At 39.8% G+C, this 22,289-nt stretch overlaps 1 protein-coding gene across 1 annotated transcript; it reads left to right on the top strand.

Annotated features, from left to right (window-relative positions):
- Positions 1-6,696: 6,696 nt before the first annotated feature.
- Positions 6,697-22,073, top strand: LOC139473079 (CD209 antigen-like). The gene is made up of 4 exons (XM_071255592.1): positions 6,697-7,005; positions 8,208-8,292; positions 13,964-14,137; positions 20,828-22,073. The coding sequence occupies exons 1-4, from the start codon at positions 6,697-6,699 to the stop codon at positions 21,043-21,045; spliced, it is 786 nt and encodes a 261-aa protein (XP_071111693.1). The 3' UTR covers positions 21,046-22,073.
- The last annotated feature ends 216 nt before the right edge of the window (positions 22,074-22,289 follow it).

The following is a 22,289-nucleotide window of genomic DNA, read 5'->3' as shown; positions in this document are numbered from 1 at the left end:
ATCATAATCATAATGTTCTTCGACTGACATAATGGGTGATGCCAGAGTACTGCCGAAATAATCGATATTTTTTATGTACAGTGTCGATTAAATATTATTTTAACGAACATAGCTATAATCAATACGCTCCTTGATAGTAACCAATTTTATATATATCATCTCTATGATAGAGGGATAGTGGGGTAGCCTAGTGGTGAAAGCGTTCGCTCGTCATTCCGAAGACCCGGGATCGAATCCCCACATGGGTACAATGTGTGAATCCCATCGCGATATTGCTGGAATACTGCTAAAAGCGGCGCAAAAGATCATGCTCACTCGATGGTAGATATGGAGACACAGAGCCCACTGTCCAGTGCACAATTGCGTCCCTGAGCGTGCCAGTGTTCACTCCATCACGGATTAAGCATCATTATAGCTAAAATGTATAGAATAATCATTAAACCACCCACCGTTTATCATAATTCAGCCGGCCACTGTAATCTGACAATGCCCTCATATTGCTTGACGACGGGCTATTATTTAGCCCGTTGTTAGGTGACGTCATATGGTAGGGATAGGTGACGTCACGTTCAATAGTGACGTCATCTGGTTTGTTCTATAAAGTTTCCATATTTGTAAAAGTGGGTCAGTAGCATTCCTGTTGATTGCAGTAAATGTTTCAAAACCGATATTGTTGTTTCTTTTTATATGAAGACAAATTCCAATGACATCCATTTTAGCTATAATAACGGTAACGCTCTTTTTTAGGGCAATATCATTTGCAGAAGTCCTAGGTCTTTTCAACTCCCCTCCTTTGTCATGCAGTTAATGGAAGATCTCGCGCTTCTGCAAATGATGATGCCCTGAAAAATACCGTTGCCCTTACATCATCATCATCATCATCATTATTTAACTGTCTGGAAGGAAAACAAATAATTCCTACATATCCAAAGACATATATCTGGGTCGCGTTGCCCGAAATTGTAAAGATGGCAGTATTTAATTCTACTTTTATTAAAGCTCAAAATTATTTTCTTTAATTGGAATACATTGTTTCATCCATATCAATGTTTGCTTGTTTTTTTTGTTAAATTAAACACCGAACTCAGCAATATTCCAGCGATATGACGGCGGTCTGTAAATCATCGAGTCTTGACCAGACAATTCAATGATTGACATCATGTGCATCAATTTACCCAATTGTGATTCGATGACATGCATCAACCAAGTCAACACGCTGAAGATCTTGGTTAGAATAGGTCTTGGCCATGGTTACAATGCTTGCCGTAAAAGGCGACTTTAATGGTCGTAAGAGGCAACTAACGGGGTCGGGTGGCCAATTTGTTTACAAGAAACGTACCTCAAATATACAGATAAATTTGATTGAAGGCAGTATAGTTCATATCATTCCTTCTCTACTCCGGGCGATAAAGCTACTTCAGGCACGTCTGTTTTGGTGCGGCGGGGCGTTGTTCACAGTCCTGATCCCCTTAACACAAATCTGCAAGTTGTGTCAGGTTGTCTTACATTGCATATTGCCTTCAGACTGTGCTTCTTATACCTTCCCCAATCTTCAAGTCTACAGCGGATTGTTCTTCAAAACTATACGCCCAGCTCCCAAAGCCCTGTGTCATCATGGGTGATCTAAATGGGCATAATCCTTTATGGGGGAGTGCAATCATTAATCAAAAGGGTAAAGTAATCGAGGATTTTGTTTCCGGTTATGACCTATGCATCTTTAATGATGACTCAGACACTCACTTACACCCTTATTCATCATAACATGTCTGTGATGGATTCAGATTTGTTAAATGAATTCACATTGTCAGTCCATGATGACCTATGTTGAAATGATCATTTCCCTACCCTGCTTAAACCCATTAATCCCACTGGTGTTCCACCTTCATCTCTATGGAGTTTTGTGAAGGCTGATTGACTTTCATTTCAATCATTATGCTAAGACAAATTACTTTTCTGGCAGCCGCCAGATACTTCCACTGGTGAGATCATTTCCCCCTGTAAACCTCTATATTTTATCTCACCAGTGGAAGTATCTGGTGGCCACCAGATATAATATAGAGGCATACAGTGAAAATGATCTCACCAGTGGAAGTATCTGGCGGCCGCCAGATATGATATAGAGGCATACAGTGAAAATGATCTCACCAGTGGAAGTATCTGGCGGCCGCCAGATATAATATAGAGGCATACAGTGAAAATGATCTCACCAGTGGAAGTATCTGGCGGCCGCCAGATATAATATAGAGGCATACAGTGAAAATGATCTCACCAGTGGAAGTATCTGGTGGCCACCAGATATAATATAGAGGCATACAGTGAAAATGATCTCACCAGTGGAAGTATCTGGCGGCCGCCAGATATAATATAGAGGCATACAGTGAAAATGATCTCACCAGTGGAAGTATCTGGCGGCCACCAGATATAATATAGAGGCATACAGTGAAAAATGATCTCACCAGTGGAAGTTTCTGGTGGCCGCCAGATAAAAATATAGAGGCATACAGTGAAAAATGATCTCACCAGTGGCGGGTATGGGCCACCGTATGGAAACAAATGATCACATTATGAATAATTATGTAATGTGATTTCAGAAAAAAAAGGGCGTTTAGAATCGTTCATTAAAAATTCCACTGATACAACATGGAAACATTGTAATTTAAAAGAGCTTCATGATTTTGGATTGAGAGACCGCTTGCCTCATTTTATATCTCAGTTTTGAACAGACAGGTAACTTCAGGTCCGCGTGGGTTCTACCCTGTCTGATCTTAATCAGGATCAGGGTGTCCCACAAGGCAGTATTTTGTCTGACACATCATTTAGTATTAAGATTTACAGTTTTAACTGATTCAGTTGATGGATAACTTTTTGTGGATGATTTTGATATATCTTGTCGTGGTAAAAATATGCACACAACAGAAAGGCAGTTACAATTAAGTCTAAATAAAACTCACAAGTGGTCCCTTGAAAATGGGTTTGAATTTTCTAAATAAAAAACTAACTGTATACATTTCTGCAGAAAATATAAGCCACATGAGGACCCTGGACTATTTTTGAATGGCACCCCTTTCAAAATTGTGAAGGAGGACTTGCTAAAAACGTACTTCACGGTTTTTATACTGCAGTGTTTATCCCTTGTAAAGGAAAAATCAATACAGTCAAGCAGGACTTAACATTAACATTTCATCGCTCAATTTGTAAATGTATACTCTCCCTGGAGAAATATGTTATTGTTGATACAGAAGAATGGGCACTACAACAATAGAGGCGGCGTGGCTGTCTTAGTGGGGAAAACATTAACTAATGTGATAAAACACGTGAACACTTCATTTTGTGACTGTATATTTCTTGTGTTAGATTCAAGTTTCATTGATGTTCAGAAGGATATTCTTTTGTTTACATTCACCCTGATAATGGCTCTTTGGTGACAGATACCCGAGGACTCAGAGGTATTGATTATTTAGAGTACTGTTTACTAGAAATGCTAAGAGATTGCCCAGATGTTCATGTTATGATGGCAGGGGACTTTAACGCACGCACTGGTTTACTGCCTAACTGTATATTATGTGATGACGATATTGATTACATTCCATGTTTACCTGACATGAACTATGAAAGTGACGTCTTCTCAATTCTAAGGAAATCGAGAGACGCTTACGTTAATGACTTTGGAAAACAGCTTATCGCTTTCTGTTGCACATACGGTATTCACTTTCTAAATGGGCGTTTTACCAGCGATGCACAGGGATCAGTCACGTGTTTTGCAAACACTGGGGCCAGCGTTGTCGACTATTTTGTTGCTTCAACTGATTTATGTTATTCATTATCAGACTTTACTGTTCAGATACGTACTGAATCAGACCATTTCCCAGTTACCTGTAGTCTTAAGTGTAGACCTAATGTGATAAAACCTGCAGATCAAATAGAAAAAAGTGTTTCAATACCGAAATATATATGGCGCTCTCAGAACGTTGAACTTTTTTATGTATCTTTAAAAGACAGATTACTTGAGATGCCAGTTGGAGATATATCTCAGTGTTCTACATCCTCTCAAAAAGCTGAACATTTGACATCTATAATTCAAGAGTGTGCTGAGGACAGTGGTATGGCTGTAAGCAACAGTCGTAACACTAACATTAGCAGGTGTGCTTCTTCGCCGTGGTTTGATGCAGGCTGTGAAAATATGAAATGCTACAAATACAAACTGTTAGACATGTTTAGAATTAGTGGAGCGATAGATACTTCAAAGAACTTTCATGTAGTCCGCAATAGATTCAGAGAAATATGCGGCAAAAGAGGATGTATTTGATGAATCTGCTATTGTAAATATTCTTAACTCCTGTAATGATAAGAGAAATTCAAAATCATTTTGGTCCGAACTGAAATTTCACCTACGGAAGCCACCCGTAACAGCACCCAGTATTGGTGTTTCTCAGTGGATTGATTACTTTAAAACTGTTTTGAAAATTACTGATAATGTAACTGATGTGGATTTTGTTGCGTTCTGCAAAGCCGTTATTACAGAGCATCCAGTTAATAGCATGAATTTACATGTGTGTAACGATGAGGGTGTTGACAGTTTGCTAAATCAAGATATAACGGCTAAAGAGGTTTCAGAAGCCATAGATTACCAGAGATAATAAAGTATGGCAGTGATGTTTTAATTCCACATCTTCTAGTTCTTTGTAACAACATTCTATGCAGAGGTAGTTTTCCAGATCAGTGGTCTAAAGTATTATCTTCCCTCTCCATAAGAAAGGTAATGTTCATGTTGTTAACATTTATAGAGGCATTTCCTTGATGTATTAAGTTATTTGTTGTTAAGCTTTTTACCCAGGTTTTGAATAATGGATTAAAACATTTTGTTAAGTTATATGATAAGCTCCCGGAATGTCAGGCTGGCTTCGGAAAAGGATAGTCCACAGTGGATAACATGTTTATTCTTCAATCATTAGTGCAGAAATATTTGTCTAAATCAAAAGTAAGATTTTACTGTAGGTTCATAGACTTTCAGAAAGCTTTCGACTATATTGATAGGGATCTTCTTTGGTTTGTTCTGCATTCAGATGGAATTCATGGGAATTCATTCAGGACATTTATTCTAAAACTCTTGCTTGTGTTAAAATTTCAAAGAGTAGCTTCTCAGATTAGTTCAACAGTCTCAGTGGTGTACGACAAGGGTGCGTTTTAAGTCCTCTTTTGTTTTCGTTATTCATAAACCAGTTGGAAGAGGACATCCAGCAGTGTGGTGGTAGAGGGATATTTGTACATGATTAACTGGAATTGGTTCTTCTCTTATATGCGGATGACTTGTGTATTTTTGCAGATTCAGTTCTTGAACTACAGAAGAAGATTGATGTTTTACACAAATTGTGAAACAAATGGGGTCTAAAAGTTAACATGGATAAATCTGATATCTTAGTTATTATTAATATGGTTCCGAGATTTGGGGGTTCATAAATGGTTGTTTCTCGAACGTTTCCAAGCGAAGTTTTGTAAATCTGTTTTGGGTATCAGTTCCAAATCTACAAATGTTGCAGTGCTCGGAGAATGTGGTCGATATGGTATTTATATTGATTCTTACACAAGATGTTTAAGATACTGGTTTAAGCTTCTTAATATGTCTCAAGAGAGATTTCCGAAACGGTGTTACGATATGTTAGTTAGGTTTGATGCCGTCGGTAGGAATACATGGGTTTCCGCTATTAAGAATATGTTATATTCTCATGGCTTCGGATATGTGTGGGAATATCAAGGTGCTGGTGATCCTGAATATTTTATAAGTGAGTTTATACTGAGAGTTAAGGACTGTCATGCACAAACATGGTATTCTGAAGTGTCTGGATACTCGAAATTAGAACTGTATTCATTATTTAAGATATCGTTATCACTTGAACCGTATCTATTAAATGTATTATCAAAAGAAAAGCGATGTATGCTTACCCTTTTACGTATTGGAGAACTGGGAATTATGCATGACACAGGAAGGAGGGATGGCATCCATAAGACACTCCGTTTTTGTCCATTGTGTAAGTTAAGGGCAGTTCATTTCATTCTTGTTTGCCCTATTTATGAAGATATTCCCTCAAAATATGTCCCATATTTAGACTTCATTACTGGTGATAATCGTAAAGACACACTGCTTAGAATGTTGAACTCTTCTGATGTAAACTGTCTTGAAGAACTTAGCCAATTATGTTAAAGATGCTATCTGTCTTCGTTCTTCTTACCTGTAAATATTATTTCATGCGGCACTTGATGTGAAACGAAATTGCATATATCTGTACGTGGGCCTGAGGCTTTATTACCGAAAAAACTGATTGATTGATTGAATGGGCATTATCTGGCAACTCAAAGATGCTTATGAGGAGAAAATAAATCAATGAAAGGAAAGGCGTCATTACCTGCAGGAATCATTACAAAACCGTAGCAGAGAAGTCTAGCGCAGCACAGGGTGTAGCACGCGAGAGGATTCCAGCTCAACACAGGGTGTTGCACATCACATGAAGATGGCAAGTCTAGCACACCGTAGGGGAAATGATGTCAGAGAAGTCTAGCTCTCCACAGGAATATAACAGCACAGGAGCCTAGCACATTACAGAAGCCTATCGTACAACAGGACTGAAGCACACTAGATACGCCAGATAAGCACACCAGAATTAAGCACCTCCGAGGGCTCTAACACATCACCTGTCCATAATGTTTGACCTAACTGACTCTTCTCGCCTTTTAATCATGTATGCCATTGTTTCCCACACATTGGGGTTTTGTGATATTAGCTCACTGATCGTCGATGGAAAGACGTTGAGAAAGTCTGTTTTTGCGTCTTTTACCAAATCGGACATTTTCCGATGTGCCGGATTATGTGTGATGCACAGTGTTTGTAAGTCTTTCAATCTGAACACAAAGAGTCGGACCTGCTACCTAAGTTTCAAAGATTCAACCGATACCGGCAACATACAACCAAACGCCGATTACATACAGAGCGATATCAGCAAATGGCCTAAGGTATGTACGAAGCAAGTTGTCACACGATTGCATTAAGGAAAACGTTATACAGTAAACTACGGTTATAACGAACTAAAAGGGACTACTAATTTTAGTTCGTTATAACCGTAGTTCGTTATAAGCCTATATATAGCATAACTACAGCAAATAGTCGGGACCAAAAAGTAACTTCGCTATATCCGTCAGTTCGTTATAAGCGTGTTCGTTTTAAGTGTAGTCTATTGTATACAATTAAATTTACATATATTTATTCGACATGAATAATTCATTGTTCTTTCTCTGATTGGAGAAACCGGCTAAAGTCATGTTATTAAAGAGCAAATAATACTTTCATGTTGCAAACTGAATGAAAGTTTTTTTCTTGATATATGAATGGCAATTAATAGATACATTCACGTGTGTTCAGTTTTGCGGGTGTTATTGTTTAATTGAGACCCAGAAAATAGATTTGGAACTGACGGTATGTTGTGTGCAACATTAACATGTTGGAGTGTGTATGGTTGTTTCCATATGTAAAAGCAGTATCCCAAATTACCAAGCTTCCAAGAACCCATCATCTTCTATTGTTATAAATGAATAACGTCGCATAGTCATGCTGTTTAACGTGTTTCAATTGAAGTCTCTTACACACTGAACCTGCAAACACATTCAAAACGTACACAAGAGTCCATTGTCAATGGTTAGATTTTCTCAAAGGTTAGAAAAGACAACGGTCAGAGTGGAATACTTATGTTGAATATAAGCGAGTCATGAAGGCCGGGTTATGTAAAGATATTGATTATATATTCGAGTGCACTCGAGGAACTATGACGTCATCCACTTATCTTAATTCAGCAATGCACCCGTGAATATCTGGGTTAGAAGATGTCATCAGCAACCCATGCTTGCCGTGAAAGGCGACTAAGCTTATCGTAAGAGGCGACTAACGGGATCGGATGGTCAGGCTCGCTGACATGTCATCGTATCTCAAATGCCTAGGTCGGTCGATGCTCATGATGTCAATTACTGGATTGTCTGGTCCAGTCTCGATTATTTACAGACCGCCGTCATATAGCTGGAATATTGCTGAGTGCGTCGTTAAACAACAAACAAACAAACAAATAATGCATCACTAGTATAATAGGAAGACATACGTATTATTTCCGTGGAGAACTATTCGAATGTTCTGACATTTTCAGAGCACAATGTTTTATTTATTTCAGAGTGTAGGAGGACCTTGTTCTGACCACACGTGTCATCCCACAACTTTCTGTGCTGTGATTCGTTCTTCAACCAACACGGTCTGCAGTAAGTTTATGTACCCGGCAAATATACAACACAGAAGTTTCAGAGCACACGTTCTGTTTCCTATGACCATACATGTAGTTAATCAATAGACCAATGCCGAAATCGACCCGTGAAGATAATACGATAATACAATACCAGATGCCTAAACTTGCTTCAGACTGGCTATTCTATAACAGATCAAATAGCATCATCATCATCATCATCATCATCATCATCATCATCATCATAATAATGATAATTATGCAACATTCTTCATTTGAAACGTGGCAAGGTAGAAGAGGATCAGTCAGTTTACTTGGAGGAGGAGTTATTGACCATCTTGTGGAAGGTCAGGCCTATACGTACTTAAGGACGCAGATTTGGGACAAACTCCAGAATGCCCATATCAAGGGCAAACTTCGGGCAGAGTACCAATGTAGACTAAAGAAAATCTGGAGTTCAGACCTGAAGGCACGCAATAAAGTCAAAGCCACAAATACGTATGCTGTGCCCGTCCTTTCGTATTCATTTGGTGTTGTTGATTGGACTAAACAAGAAATTCAGGGTATTGACACCCTCACACGAAGAATCATGTCAGACAATAGATCCCACCAACCCTGCCCTTCCCTCAATCGCTTATATGTACCAATCATTATGGGAGGACGTGGTTTGATTAATGTGGAGGCTCCTTATGATAGAATTGTTTTGTGCACTTTTGCAAACATTTATTTGTGTGATGATCCTCTTGTGAAGCATGTCAAGACTGATGATGAAAACAAGGCATTCCACAGTTGTCTAAAACGAGCCTTGGATGTGGGACATAATCTCAATGTCGGTGTTGAGTTTGTTGATGGTTCTGTACTGCTGGACGGTACAGAAACGAGTGTCAACCAAGCGAAGTGCCATATCAAGTCGGCCCAGAATCAGTTTTTCAAGGAGAGGCTATCTGAACGACCACTGCATCCATTTTATGTGCAATGTGTTGACAAGATCAGCAATCCTGCAGAGTCTTTTGCTTGGATGAAGTCGTCTGGCCTGAAAAGTGAAACCGAAGGCTTTCTGTTTGCTGCTCAGGACCAGTCACTTCCCACTCGAAACCGTCAATGTGTCAAACACAGTATCTTAAACGACATGATGGTGTAGCTCGATCATTTTATTACCGTCTTCGCCATGCTTGTGGTTTTGACACAGAGGTCCACCGTGGTACGACCCGATATATATGTAGAGGGCGTCATGGAAAATGATAAATGCAAAATTCTTTGGAACAGGCTCGTTAACAGCCTCAGACGTATCAAGGCCAACAAACCTGATCTTGTCCTTTTTGATAAATCCAATGAAATCATTTATATCATTGAATTTTCTGTCACCTTTGACACTAATGTGATTGACAACATGGCAGATATGCGGACGCTTTCGAAATGTCACGCTTGCATCCCAAGTACCAAGTTGTCCGACTCCCCATTGTTCTCGGTGCCTTAGGTTTGGTACCTCCCAATCTGTTGACTGACATTGGGGGAGTATCCGGGTTTGCTACCAGGAATACAGCCCTTCTGACAATCTGGGTAATGCAGAAGGCTGCAGTGTTGTGGAGTCTTCACATTCTCCGAAAAGTTCTGGGTGGGCTTCCTGGGAGAAGTCCCATTCGCTGTCTCGGCTGCGTGTAGAGGGGACAAGGACCCTGAGCTGATGATGAGCCTAACCAGCCTGACTGTGCCATGATCACCCAAACCCTCTTTGCTGCATTTTTCTAATTTTAATCTGTGAATAATAATAATATAGTATAATAATAGTATGATACGATATTAATAGTATATTCCAAAAATATTCTCTAGTCAACCACTTCAGGCTTTTGATCGCGTATTTAATCCTCTATATTAAGATATTTACAATTTAAAAAATCATCTCTTGTTCCACGACTGTAAATCAAAACCGCCATTTCTGTTGCAAATATTAAAGTTAGATATAGCTCCCATCAACCTTTATGTCTTCACCTCCTTCAAGATTACCATTTGGCAGCTCCATTGTCAAAGCAGAAGCAAATGCCCTTTTAACAGCAATACAATAATGTAATCTAAACACAAATAAAACAGCTCATAACATTTTCAGATTCTCTTTCTTGCCTTCAGATTATTAAAAATATGTCATGTAAACATCCCGTTCTACTTGAAATTGTTGAATTTTTTAAGGATCCTGCTACTGGCCAATATGACATCGTCTTTCGTTGGTTACCCAGCCATGTTGGACTTATTGGTAACGATGCCGCTGCAAAAGCAGCACTCAACAAGTCTGTGACACCATTTCTGTTCCCATACACTGAATGTAAACCTGTGATCAGATCTTACATCCAATTAAACCAAATATTGGTTACACGTACCGGTGTTATCAGTCCAGATTTGAAGAGGTACTTTTGCGACGACGTAGTGTTGGCTATTGTAGATGTACACATGAGTATTTATTGAAAGCTGACTGGAGGGTCCTCCATTCTGCATCCCTTGTGATGAGAGAATCACCGTCAAGCATGACTGTGTTGATTTCTCCATCACAGGGGGTCACCTTTCAAGGTTTCACCCAATAAGTATACTTTAAATGATATTAGTTCTTATTTAATTATTGTTTTTAAAAGAAATAAAATTATATTATATAATTTGTTAATATGTATAAAATAAAGCATCTTTTACAATTGGTAGAACGAATTTATATCTTAGATTGTTATTGGCTGTAAACCTCGAAGGAGGACAAAGAAGTGTACAATTATTTTTCCCCTTAGAGGATATCGAAGTCCATGTCATTCAAAGACTATTTATGTATACTACTCCTTTTAATGTAGCATATTTGTCATGTTAATTGTGGCTAAAATTGCGTACACTCGCCAGCTACTGAAGGGATGATGTAGATCCTGCTGGGGTCCATGCAGGTAGCAAAGGTATTGTAAGTCCCCATGGTCCCCAGTATGGTGGCCTACCTTCAGCTGATGGGGATCTATAGCCTGTTTTATTATTGTATTGTTGTGTACAGTGATATCTTTTTATGGTAACATACCAGTTTAAATAAAACTTGTGACAGTCCAGTTATTTTACTGTCCTTCGACGACAGGTTTTTATGCAGCCTTGATATATTTATTACTAATGTATACTTTGGTCTCGTCACGATAGGGCTAAAATATTAAAACTCGCACACTCATAAACGTACGAACGACATATTTTACATAAGTAATTTTTCATGATCCCCTGTACGGTGATCTATCTATAGTTGTTTGTGGTAAATTGCCTGGCTGTAATTAATACTACCTAACCTATTGAATAGATATAGAATACTAACGAGCTCACGTGCAACATCAATTCTATGAAACTCGTGAATAGTTCTGGTATCTGACAAGATTAGTATGCGCTTTGGTATAACACATTACGACTGTATGTTTATGGGGTGATCTCTTCACGGGTGGGGGGCACGGGTGGCCCAGTCTTCTAAAGCGCCGCGATTCGCTGTGCAGAGTTGCGTCCCTTGGGCACGCCAGAAACCTATGATTGTGGGTTCGAATCCCGGTTCGCCCCGATTATTTTTCTAGGTTTGTCAGTACAATAACCGTGCTCATTGGTTTCACCAAAGTGGTAAACGTCTGGGACCTGCATCACTGACCGTTACAAAATATCCTTTCCGGGACTAATTTCAACGAACGTGACAGAATATCCTTTCCGGAATCTATTTAGCGAACGTGACAGAATATCCTTTCCGGGACCTACTCCAGCGAACGTGACAGAATAACCTTTCAAGGACCTATTCTAGTAAAAGTGACAGAATAACCTTTCAAGGCCCTATTCCAGTGAACGTGACAGAATATCCTTCCCCGGGCCTATTTCAGCGAACATGACAGGGTATCCTTTCCGGAAACTATTTGAGTGAACTTGACAGAATATCCTTTCCAGGACCTATTCTAGTGAAGGTAACAGAATATCCTTTCCAGGACCTATTCTAGTGAACGTAACAGAATATCCTTTCCAGGACCTATTCTAGTGAACGTGACAGAATATCCTTTCCATATTTGTTACCCTGCCTGGCGCTAGGCATTAAGGGGCTACGACAAGGACTTTGCTTTATCCTGTTTGAATTGGTTTCACTTCAGTTACCTGTTTGAATATGTTTGATTAAGTTTGATTTGTTTGACTGCATTGCACTTTATTTGACTGTTTGAATATGTTTGATTAAGTTTGATTTGTTTGACTGCGTTGCACTTTATTTGACTGTTTGAATATGTTTGATTTGTTTGACTGCGTTGCACTATATTTGACTGTTTGAATGTTTGATTTAGTTCAACTTCTTTGACTGCTATGCGTTTTATCTGAGTGTTTGAATGTTTGATTTAGTTTACTTTGACTGCCTTGCACTTTATTTGACTGTTTGAATATGTTTGATTTGTTTGACTGCGTTGCACTTTATTTGACTGTTGAATGTTTGATTTAGTTTACTTTGACTGTGTTGCACTTTGTTTCACAGTTTGAATATGTTTGATTTGTTTGACTGCGTTGCACTTTATTTGACTGTTTGACTGTTTGACTTGTTTGACTGCATTGCACTTTATCTGACTGTTGGAATGTTTGATTTAGTTAACTTTGACTGTGTTGCACTTTATTTTACTGTGTTTTATGTGACTTTGGGGATCTCTGGACAAGTAGCAACACTCAGTTGATTTATACAATGGTATAGTGTCGATATACATACACGTGTTTCACTTGAGCCGATAGTTTGAAGGAAGTATTATTATATACGTGTACTTATATAGTGTCGATATACAATGTACATACACGTGTTTCACTTAAGCCGATAGTTTGGGTGAAGTATTATTATATACGTGTACTTATAAAGAAATGAATGAAGAACACACCCAGAAATATCTTGCGCCACTTAAAACTATTGAACACGGTTCCTTCGCTGTAAGGACGCTTGGACTACCACGCAGTTGATGATTAATGTTGATTTTATCTTTCATATTGTTCAAACATATGTATTGTGAGATTTCTTTGTTGTATATGAAATGCAACATTAAGGTTTATAGATTTCAGCCTGTGCGTTTAGTGCATATACTGTCTGCTATACAGAATACCAAACTTTACGCTAAGGACGTATAGTGTTTTCTTGTTTTCATGAAAGGCAAAATAGAGGTTTACAGAATACAGTTCGTCCTTTCAAACACAATGTACATTAATGGTTTATCACGGGCTCTGAGAAAAGCTCGTGTCTAAAATAACTCACTCAGGGCCGATGACCCGTAATTCAATACGGCCCGAAGTATATTCTATATTCTACTATATTTGAGAATAATGTATTCTGTGTTGTCAGCCTTCGGTATCGAAATCAACTGATATCAGTGTTTTGTCTGTGTCCGCATCATAGCGGGGCAACATATTTTTTGTAATCACTTCTTCTCAATAGCATATCTCCATTCTGTTATGTTTGTTTGTCAGTCAGCCATCCATGGCGGCGGTATGTAAATCGAGTCTGGACCAGACAATAGGGTGATATTATGAACAGCAATCTTCGCAAGTAGGATGCAATGGTATGCATCAACCAAGTCAGCGAGTCTGACCACCCGATCCCGTTCGTCGCCGCTTACGACAAGCGTGTACGAGACTAATTCTAACCAGGATCTCAAATGGTAAAACACATACTTATCTTTAATCGTACCTTTATGTATCAGGGCCGGTGCAGTTCATGGACGTCGAGGAAGACACAAGCACATACTACGTATTCCCCAACAATCGCATGGCGTGGGAACCTGCCAAGACAGACTGTCTGGACCGAGGGGGGATTCTGTCCATAGTGGAAGGCGCGGCAGAGAACACCTTTCTTGAGAACACTGCCCTAGCTTGCGGTAAGATAGGTTACTGAACCACTTTCACAGTTACATGTAATTCATTGACAAATCGACAGTTACAAAATATTCCGTTCTGTACAAATGCTGTTTCATTTTTGACAAAACATGCACGTTTATTTATCGATGTTTCTGAATTCAAGGTGGGCACGGGTGGCCCAGTCGTCTAAGGCTCCGGGATTCGCTGTGCAGAGTTGCGTCCCTTGGGTACGCCAGAAACCTATGATTGTGGGTTCGAATCCCGTATCGCCTCGGTTATGTTTCTAGGTTTGTCAGCACCATACCCGTGCTCGTGGTAAACGCCTGAGACCTGCATCATTTCGGGCTTTCCTCCCAGATTAAGCTGACACGCCGTGATATGACTGGAATATTGTTAAAAGCGGCGTTAAACCCAACTCCCTCACTCACTATGTGTGAAAGTTGAATTGTGAGTGGAAAAAAATGTTAATAACCTAATCGGGATTTATAAATTGTCTTTTCTCATCACTTATGCATATGTGTGGACTTTCTGACTCGTATGAACTGCTAGTCATGATGTACCATTGGTGACCAGATGGTAGTATTTGTCATGTATGAACAGATTGAGATATGGCTGCATTGTAGAACAGTATTGAATATTATTTCCCAATTACCCATGTTCCCAACCCTGTGGAACGAGTTGTATGGGAAACACAACAGTAATCTTTAATGACGATCATAACACCACACAAAGTCAGACCGCGACCGGGGACCATCTTCCTTAGAGCAGGTTCTAACAGATTAAGCTGTATTCAGAAATTATATTTATCAATTCAAAAAGCTTTTGTTAAACGAAAGGTCTCCGACCCATGAACGATGATGAAGGTTTTTCACGTATATATTTTAAGATTTCCTATTCCTAAGCGGCATACCAAGATGTATGTGCAAGGTTAAGTGGGGCGGTCGGGTAGCCTAGTGGTTAAAGCGTTCGCTCGTCACGCCGAAGGACCGGGTTCGATTCCCGACATGGGTACAATGTGTGAAGCCAATTTCTGGTGTCCCCCGCGGTGATATTGCTGTAATATTGCTAAAAGCGGCGTCACTCACTCACTCACAAGGTTTAATTGGGTTTGTAAACAATGGCATGTCAACAGTGTCACAAAACAGTTTCTGTTAACATTAACCTTTAAACGAGCTTGTATAAACCCTTGTCTCGGCATTCTATATTGTATGCATAATATACTGAACAGCAAAAGAAACATCGCCATGGATAGATATATGAGAAACCTTATTTGTCCAAACACTGTAAACATACTTTGAGACATATTAAAAAGATGAAACTTGGCAAAACTGATCATCAAGGTTGAAATTAAAGTGTCAAATGTTCTTTAAGTAAAACACAACACTAGTCTCTGAGAAAATGGCATCACAAGTCAGTATCTCGTGTGTCCGCAATGTGCACTGATGACTGCCCTGCAACGTCGATACATGGAATGGATGAGGCGAATGATGAAAGACAGAGGCACTTGAGCCCACACTCTGAGGAACCCCTGACGCAGTTCAGCTGCAGTTGTCGGTCTTGGTCAGACGTCAATCAGCCGTCTTTGAATCTCGTCGCACAGGTGCTCAATGGGATTGAAATCGGGACTGAGACCAGGCCACTGCATGGTTCTCATGCCATTCTGCTGGAGAAAGTCTCTTGTTGCTCTCGCAGTGTGGACACGGGCGTTGTGGCGACGTGCCAAATGAGATCTGATGTTTGGTCTCAAGACTTGTTTTATGTACCGAGCTGCTGTGACATCATTCTCTCTCCCTTGACCGACGTTCTGGAAGACCACAGGGCCGACCCTCTGTGCAAGACCATTCCACCCCACACCATGATGCTTGGACCACCCCACGAGTCTCTCTCAACAACACAAGCATCCGAATAACGTTCTCCACGGTGTCGCCAGACTCTCTCTCTCTCTCTGCCATCTGCTGTTGAGATATAGTAACTGCTCTTGTCTGAGAAGAGGATTCTTCTCCATTGCTGGTGGCGCCAATGCTGGTGCTGTGTTGCCCACTGAAGACGGCCCCGGCGATGACTTGGTGTCAGAATGGGTCCTCGGTGTGGTCTGTGACAGTGGAGGTGTCTGCTCGTCAATCGTCGAGGCAGGGTGTCGGCACTCATGTGTCGCTGGTGTGTCCCCATGGTCTGTCGAACAGTTACTGCAGCAGTAACAAAGCGACCTTGAAGATGCTGTCACACAATCTGACAATCCTGACATCGGGTGGTGACTACGTGGTTAGTCGTCTGTTGTGTTGGTGGTCTGGTACCGTTGCTGGAGCCTATATATGACCTTTACGTGGAATTGAAATGCATTGGGTACTTGCCGGGCGGTTTGTCCAGCTTGCAATCGTCCAAGGGCTTGGTGTCGCTGATTTCTTGTCAATCTTGGCATGTGGTAGCAATTCAATAACGAAAAAATGGATGCTATCCGATCTGGGTGGATTTTTATAGGGCAAGAAATGGGGGAACGCATGTGCATTTCAAGTTGCACGGAACTTACGTGATTCGGGTTACCATGGCCGTTGCCGTGATGCGTTTGGGCGATCGGTTTAATTGTCATCTGCTTTGTTTTTGTATCATTAAATTTCATTTTTCCGAACAAGGTAATGTTAAATTTTAGAAACTTTGTAAAAATTACCTAGATATTTAAATGACAACTTTTCATGCAATGTTACTTGGGGTGACGTTTCTTTTGCGGTTCAGTATATTTATAAGGAAACGAAAATGGACCGATTCTTAAGTCTCAAGAGACAATTTTTGCCTATATTAATAAGATTTGAAAACCAAAAATGAAATCTTGTCAATACATTGTCAATCTATATATGTTAAATATTTCGTGGTGACGAATAGTATAGTATTTCCCGCCATTTCTCACGTCGATCATCTGAACCTCTTCTCCTAATGCCAATTGTCATATCTCTCCCACTTTTGGATGCGATCTCTCGGCCACTGCGTCTATCTGTTTAGCCCAGCTACATCTATGGGGAACAACATACCAGACACTTCACTGTAAAATATAACGTCGTCCAATATATGACGTCATCAAGTTGCGAGAGCATATTTGAATCTCCAAAGATGACATCATGATAGAACAATGGTTTATCATGAAATTAACAACGCTTCGTTCTTTGCGATTTTATCTCGTAGCTATCTAATACTTATATATACATGTGCCTCCGTCAAAAATATTGACAGGATATGTTGTAGAAATAACCTTTCGAATGTAATATTTTAGGCTATTAACCCATCGTGATGGCGTCACGCTATTGTCCTTGCAGTTGAATCTGAACCACGAATTCACTGGCCATTCTGAATATTCAAAAGAAGTACTTTCAAGACCTTGTGGGATACTACTTGATATGTTACTAAATACTGAAAGTTTATCATAACAAAGAAAACTAGCACAGTTTGTAAAAGAAACCCTCAAGATGTTTAATTAAATGTGTGAGTCGGTTGCGGTTAAACGTATAGTTGACGCACGTCTGTCTCATGCCTCGTGTCACCATAAATCTCCATTTGTACCTTCAATATGTCATAGCTATGACCTTTAAGCGAAATGAACGTTTGTTGTTGTTGTTGTTGAATGGGCTTTTGATATAATAACAATATAATAATATAGTTTATTACAGTGTCATGTGATACAAAGTAATACAACATTTAGCACATACTTAAAATACAAACACTAGGCCTCAGAGGGCCGAAATGACACCTTAAGATATTACCAATATTAAAATACAATTAGATATAAAAAGTAATCATGCACATTCTTAATATCTTCACATACACATATTCACTTTAATCCTGTTAAAGTGATGCAGCTGTACGTCATTATGCAACCTTGAAGGACGAGTTGATTCTACCATTTCTCGGGCACAGGTATCGTGTTCCTTGCATCAACGACACATTCTTCGGTTGGTCGATAAGCTGCGCTTTGTGCGTATACATTAGATTAATCTTGTCATTCTTTGCGGCAAGGGAAATCGGAAGAAGTGACGAGCTTAAAGTACCTACCAACTGATTCATTGTGTTGAAAGTGCTTATACAGGCTTCCCCTAGCGTCATGGGTTCGATATTTCGTATGGTTATCAACAACAAAACAATACATCAAGACGGAATTATCTCAATTCTAAGGACAGATTTACTATAGTTCCAAACATCCGTAGCAACAATTGACAAACCTGAGCTTGACGAATAATTGTACAAATTAAGGCATTCTTCATGATGAGATCCCATTGTGATAAGGAGCCGACATCATTTGACAGGACGGTTAAAACACTTTGTTAATATGACACTCAAAAAGATTGCTGCACCAAATGAACTAAGAAGCGACAGAAAAATGTTTTCTTCGAAGGATATATATTGTCTGGGAGTTGTGAGAGTGTTAGTTAGATTGTGAAGAAACTGTATATAAACGTTTAGATGGGGAGAGTATTATCTGGCTGTTGTGAGAATGTTAGTTAGATTGTGAAGAAGCTGTATATAAACGTTTAGATAGGGAGAATATTATCTGGCTGTTGTGAGAATGTTAGTTAGATTGTGAGGAAGCTGTATATAAACGTTTAGATGGGGAGAGTATTATCTGGCTGTTGTGAGAATGTTAGTTAGATTGTGAGGAAGCTGTATATAAACGTTTAGATGGGGAGTCTATTATCTGGCTGTTGTGAGAGTGTCAGGTAGATTGTGAAGAAGCTGTATATAAACGTTTAGATGGGGAGAATATTATCTGGCTGTTGTGAGAATGTTAGTTAGATTGTAAAGAAGCTGTATATAAACGTTTAAACGAGAAATATATTATCTGGCTGTACATACACGTTTAGATGTGGTGAATATTTTCTGGCTGTTGTGAAAGTGTTAGTTAGATTGTGTAGAAGCTGTATATAAACGTTTAGATGGGGGTGAATATTATCTGGCTGTTGTGAGAGTGTTAGTTAGATTGTGAAGAAGCTGTATATAAACGTTTAGATGGGGAGAATATTATCTGGCTGTTGTGAGAATGTTAGTTAGATTGTGAAGAAGCTGTATATAAACGTTTAGATGGGGAGAATATTATCTGGCTGTTGTGAGAATGTTAGTTAGATTGTGAGGAAGCTGTATATAAACGTTTAGATGGGGAGAGTATTATCTGGCTGTTGTGAGAATGTTAGTTAGATTGTGAGGAAGCTGCATATGAACGTTTAGATGGGGAGTCTATTATCTGGCTGTTGTGAGAGTGTCAGGTAGATTGTGAAGAAGCTGTATATAAACGTTTAGATGGGGAGAATATTATCTGGCTGTTGTGAGAATGTTAGTTAGATTGTAAAGAAGCTGTATATAAACGTTTAAACGAGAAATATATTATCTGGCTGTACATACACGTTTAGATGTGGTGAATATTTTCTGGCTGTTGTGAAAGTGTTAGTTAGATTGTGTAGAAGCTGTATATAAACGTTTAGATGGGGGTGAATATTATCTGGCTGTTGTGAGAGTGTTAGTTAGATTGTGAAGAAGCTGTATATAAACGTTTAGATGGGGAGAATATTATCTGGCTGTTGTGAGAATGTTAGTTAGATTGTAAAGAAGCTGTATATAAACGTTTAGATGGGGAGAGTATTATCTGGCTGTTGTGAGAATGTTAGTTAGATTGTGAGGAAGCTGTATATAAACGTTTAGATGGGGAGAGTATTATCTGGCTGTTGTGAGAATGTTAGTTAGATTGTGAGGAAGCTGCATATAAACGTTTAGATGGGGAGAATATTATCTGGCTGTTGTGAGAATGTTAGTTAGATTGTGAGGAAGCTGCATATGAACGTTTAGATATGGAGTATATGGGAGCTGTTTTTCGGGTTTGTATCAATTAAGAGTCTCATCTATACTTAATCAATAACACTTTCATTGATGTCACACCATCCGACTGATGGTATCTTGAAATCAATTTCTGGATATCAATACATTCGCTTGCCACATCTCCTAAAATTATTTGTTGATATTTATTCGATCCTTTATTCGATATTTATTCTTTAAGTACTCCTATATCCCAAAATTGTACCTACTTATCAAACTCCAAAATATGAATTTATGATATAGAATTGTTTACGTGTTGTCATTATATTGTTATCATTTAAATATACATATACGTATGTGCAAAAGTGCAAATCCTCACATTTGAGCAGAGGGCGGTCCCTGTGAAGATGGGCCCGTGAAGATCCGGGGTAGAATAGGTCTTCAGCAACCCATACTTGCAGTAAAAGGCGACTATGCCTGTCGTAAGAGGCGGCTAACGGGATTGGTTGGTCAGGCTCGCTGACTTGGTTGATGCATGTCATCGATCCCTATTGCTTGGATCGATGCTCATGATATTAATCACAGGATCGTCTGGTCCAGGCTCGATTATCTACAGACCGCCGTCATATAGCTGGGTGCGGCGTTAAACAACAAACCAACCAACTAAACCAACCCCGTGAAGATGGTGGTGACATTTAAATGACCCTGAGGCCTACCACATGCCTTTATCTACTTCTGCACAAACTATAGGCTCATCGCTTCAGAAACATCTTTTGATCGCACCCAACCTTCCGGTTGGTTCAAACTGACACATGCGTTAGTTTTGATTGACAGAATCGTTCACTGCAATGCTATTTTGTGTTTTATTGTGTAAGCGTATCGCCTTGTGGAAATATATATTGATCCATGTTGACACCCGTCAGGCTATACGACCAAATTGCTGTGGTTCGGGGCGACTGATGGAGCTGTCGAGGGCACATGGATGTGGATAGATGGAAAGCCGATGGTGTACACATCTTGGATGCTGGGACAACCCAACGACCCCGGAAACCAGGATTGTGCTGGATTCGTCATCGGATCCGGATGGAAGAGCAACCCCTGCGGCTATAGTTTCTTCTACATCTGTGAGATGAAGATGTAGAATGTTCATGCATCAAAGATGAGATGCAAATTTGATCTGGTTATGGGAAGAATGTACGTGTACAGCATTAAGCATAGGTGCGGATTGGCTTCATCTTGAGTGAGTGAGTTAGTTGAGTTTAACACCGCTTTTAATGTATTCCAGTTATATCATGGCGTGTCAGCTTAATGTGTGAGGAAAGCCCGCAGGGATGCAGGTCTCAGACGTTTACCACTTCGGCGAAACCCACGAGCACGGGTATGGTGCTGACAAACCTAGACACATAATCGGGGCGAACCGGGATTCGAACCCACAATCATAGGTTTCTGGCGTGCCCAAGGAACGCAACTATGCACAGCTAATCGCGACGCCTTAGACGACAGAGCCACCCGTGCCCCCAGCTTCATCTTGAAGAACTCAGCAGATGCTGTCAAAAGATAATGTGATTTATACCCTGATTGTGTTTCCTGGTTGCAAATCCACACTCGTGCTCCTGGGTTTCACCAAAAAGGTAAACATCTTGCATCACCAGCTCCCCTCACAAATCAAGCTGACATGCCATGATATATCTGAAATACTATTCAACAAACTCACTAACTCTCTAATTTAATACCTTGAAAATAAGTTTTTTTTCTTGTGTACTACCCTATACAACATATGATAGAAATAATGATTGTTTTAGGCTACGTCACTCGTGAAACTATTCCCTCCCATTTGTAACTCCCCCATTGTGCCCTTTCACTGTTGAACTAACCTGAACGGAAAATAGTATTCCCAGGGAGCTGAGAATACAATTGGTATTAGTGCCCAGGGATCAGAAGGTCGGGGTTCGATCCCTGGCTGGGTCATGCTGAAAACGGTAAACGATTGTTGTTTCCCTGCCTGGCGTGGAGCAGTATAGGGAATGCCACACGGATTGTCCAAAGTCAGTACAATGTGTAGATATGGAAGTGAAATAATCTTTAACGCGTCGCTATAGTATGCCCTATTTCACCTCACAAAACCTCAGTGCATCTTAGGTTTCAGTGTTAAAATGAATTCCCCTAGCTCTGAACAGTAACCTTTCGTTCTCGATATGGAGGGTGAAACGAGTGAATCACACGTTAAATGTAGTGAATATGAATGCATTCAGTCACCCTACCTTTCAAAACTTCAAAGATGTGTGCACGCTCACTATTAATTAGCAGTCATGGTACCAAGCATTTAGACAGTTGTGTTTGTATGCGAAGATGATGTATACTGAACGACAACATAAACCCGAATAA

This window comes from Haliotis cracherodii, unplaced genomic scaffold, assembly GCF_022045235.1.
Source record: "Haliotis cracherodii isolate W230 unplaced genomic scaffold, xgHalCrac1.p SCAF_26, whole genome shotgun sequence".
Lineage (NCBI taxonomy): Eukaryota > Metazoa > Mollusca > Gastropoda > Lepetellida > Haliotidae > Haliotis > Haliotis cracherodii.
The sequence above is the reverse complement of the archived record's forward strand: the minus strand, read 5'-3'. Positions and strand labels throughout refer to the sequence as shown.

Coding starts and splice junctions, on each gene's coding strand:
- LOC139473079 (XM_071255592.1), top strand. CDS start 6,697: ATGTTTGACCTAACTGACTCTTCTCGCCTTTTAATCATGTATGCCATT. Junction 7,006..8,207: donor ATATCAGCAAATGGCCTAAG/GTATGTACGAAG, acceptor TATTTATTTCAG/AGTGTAGGAGGACCTTGTTC. Junction 8,293..13,963: donor TTCAACCAACACGGTCTGCA/GTAAGTTTATGT, acceptor TTTATGTATCAG/GGCCGGTGCAGTTCATGGAC.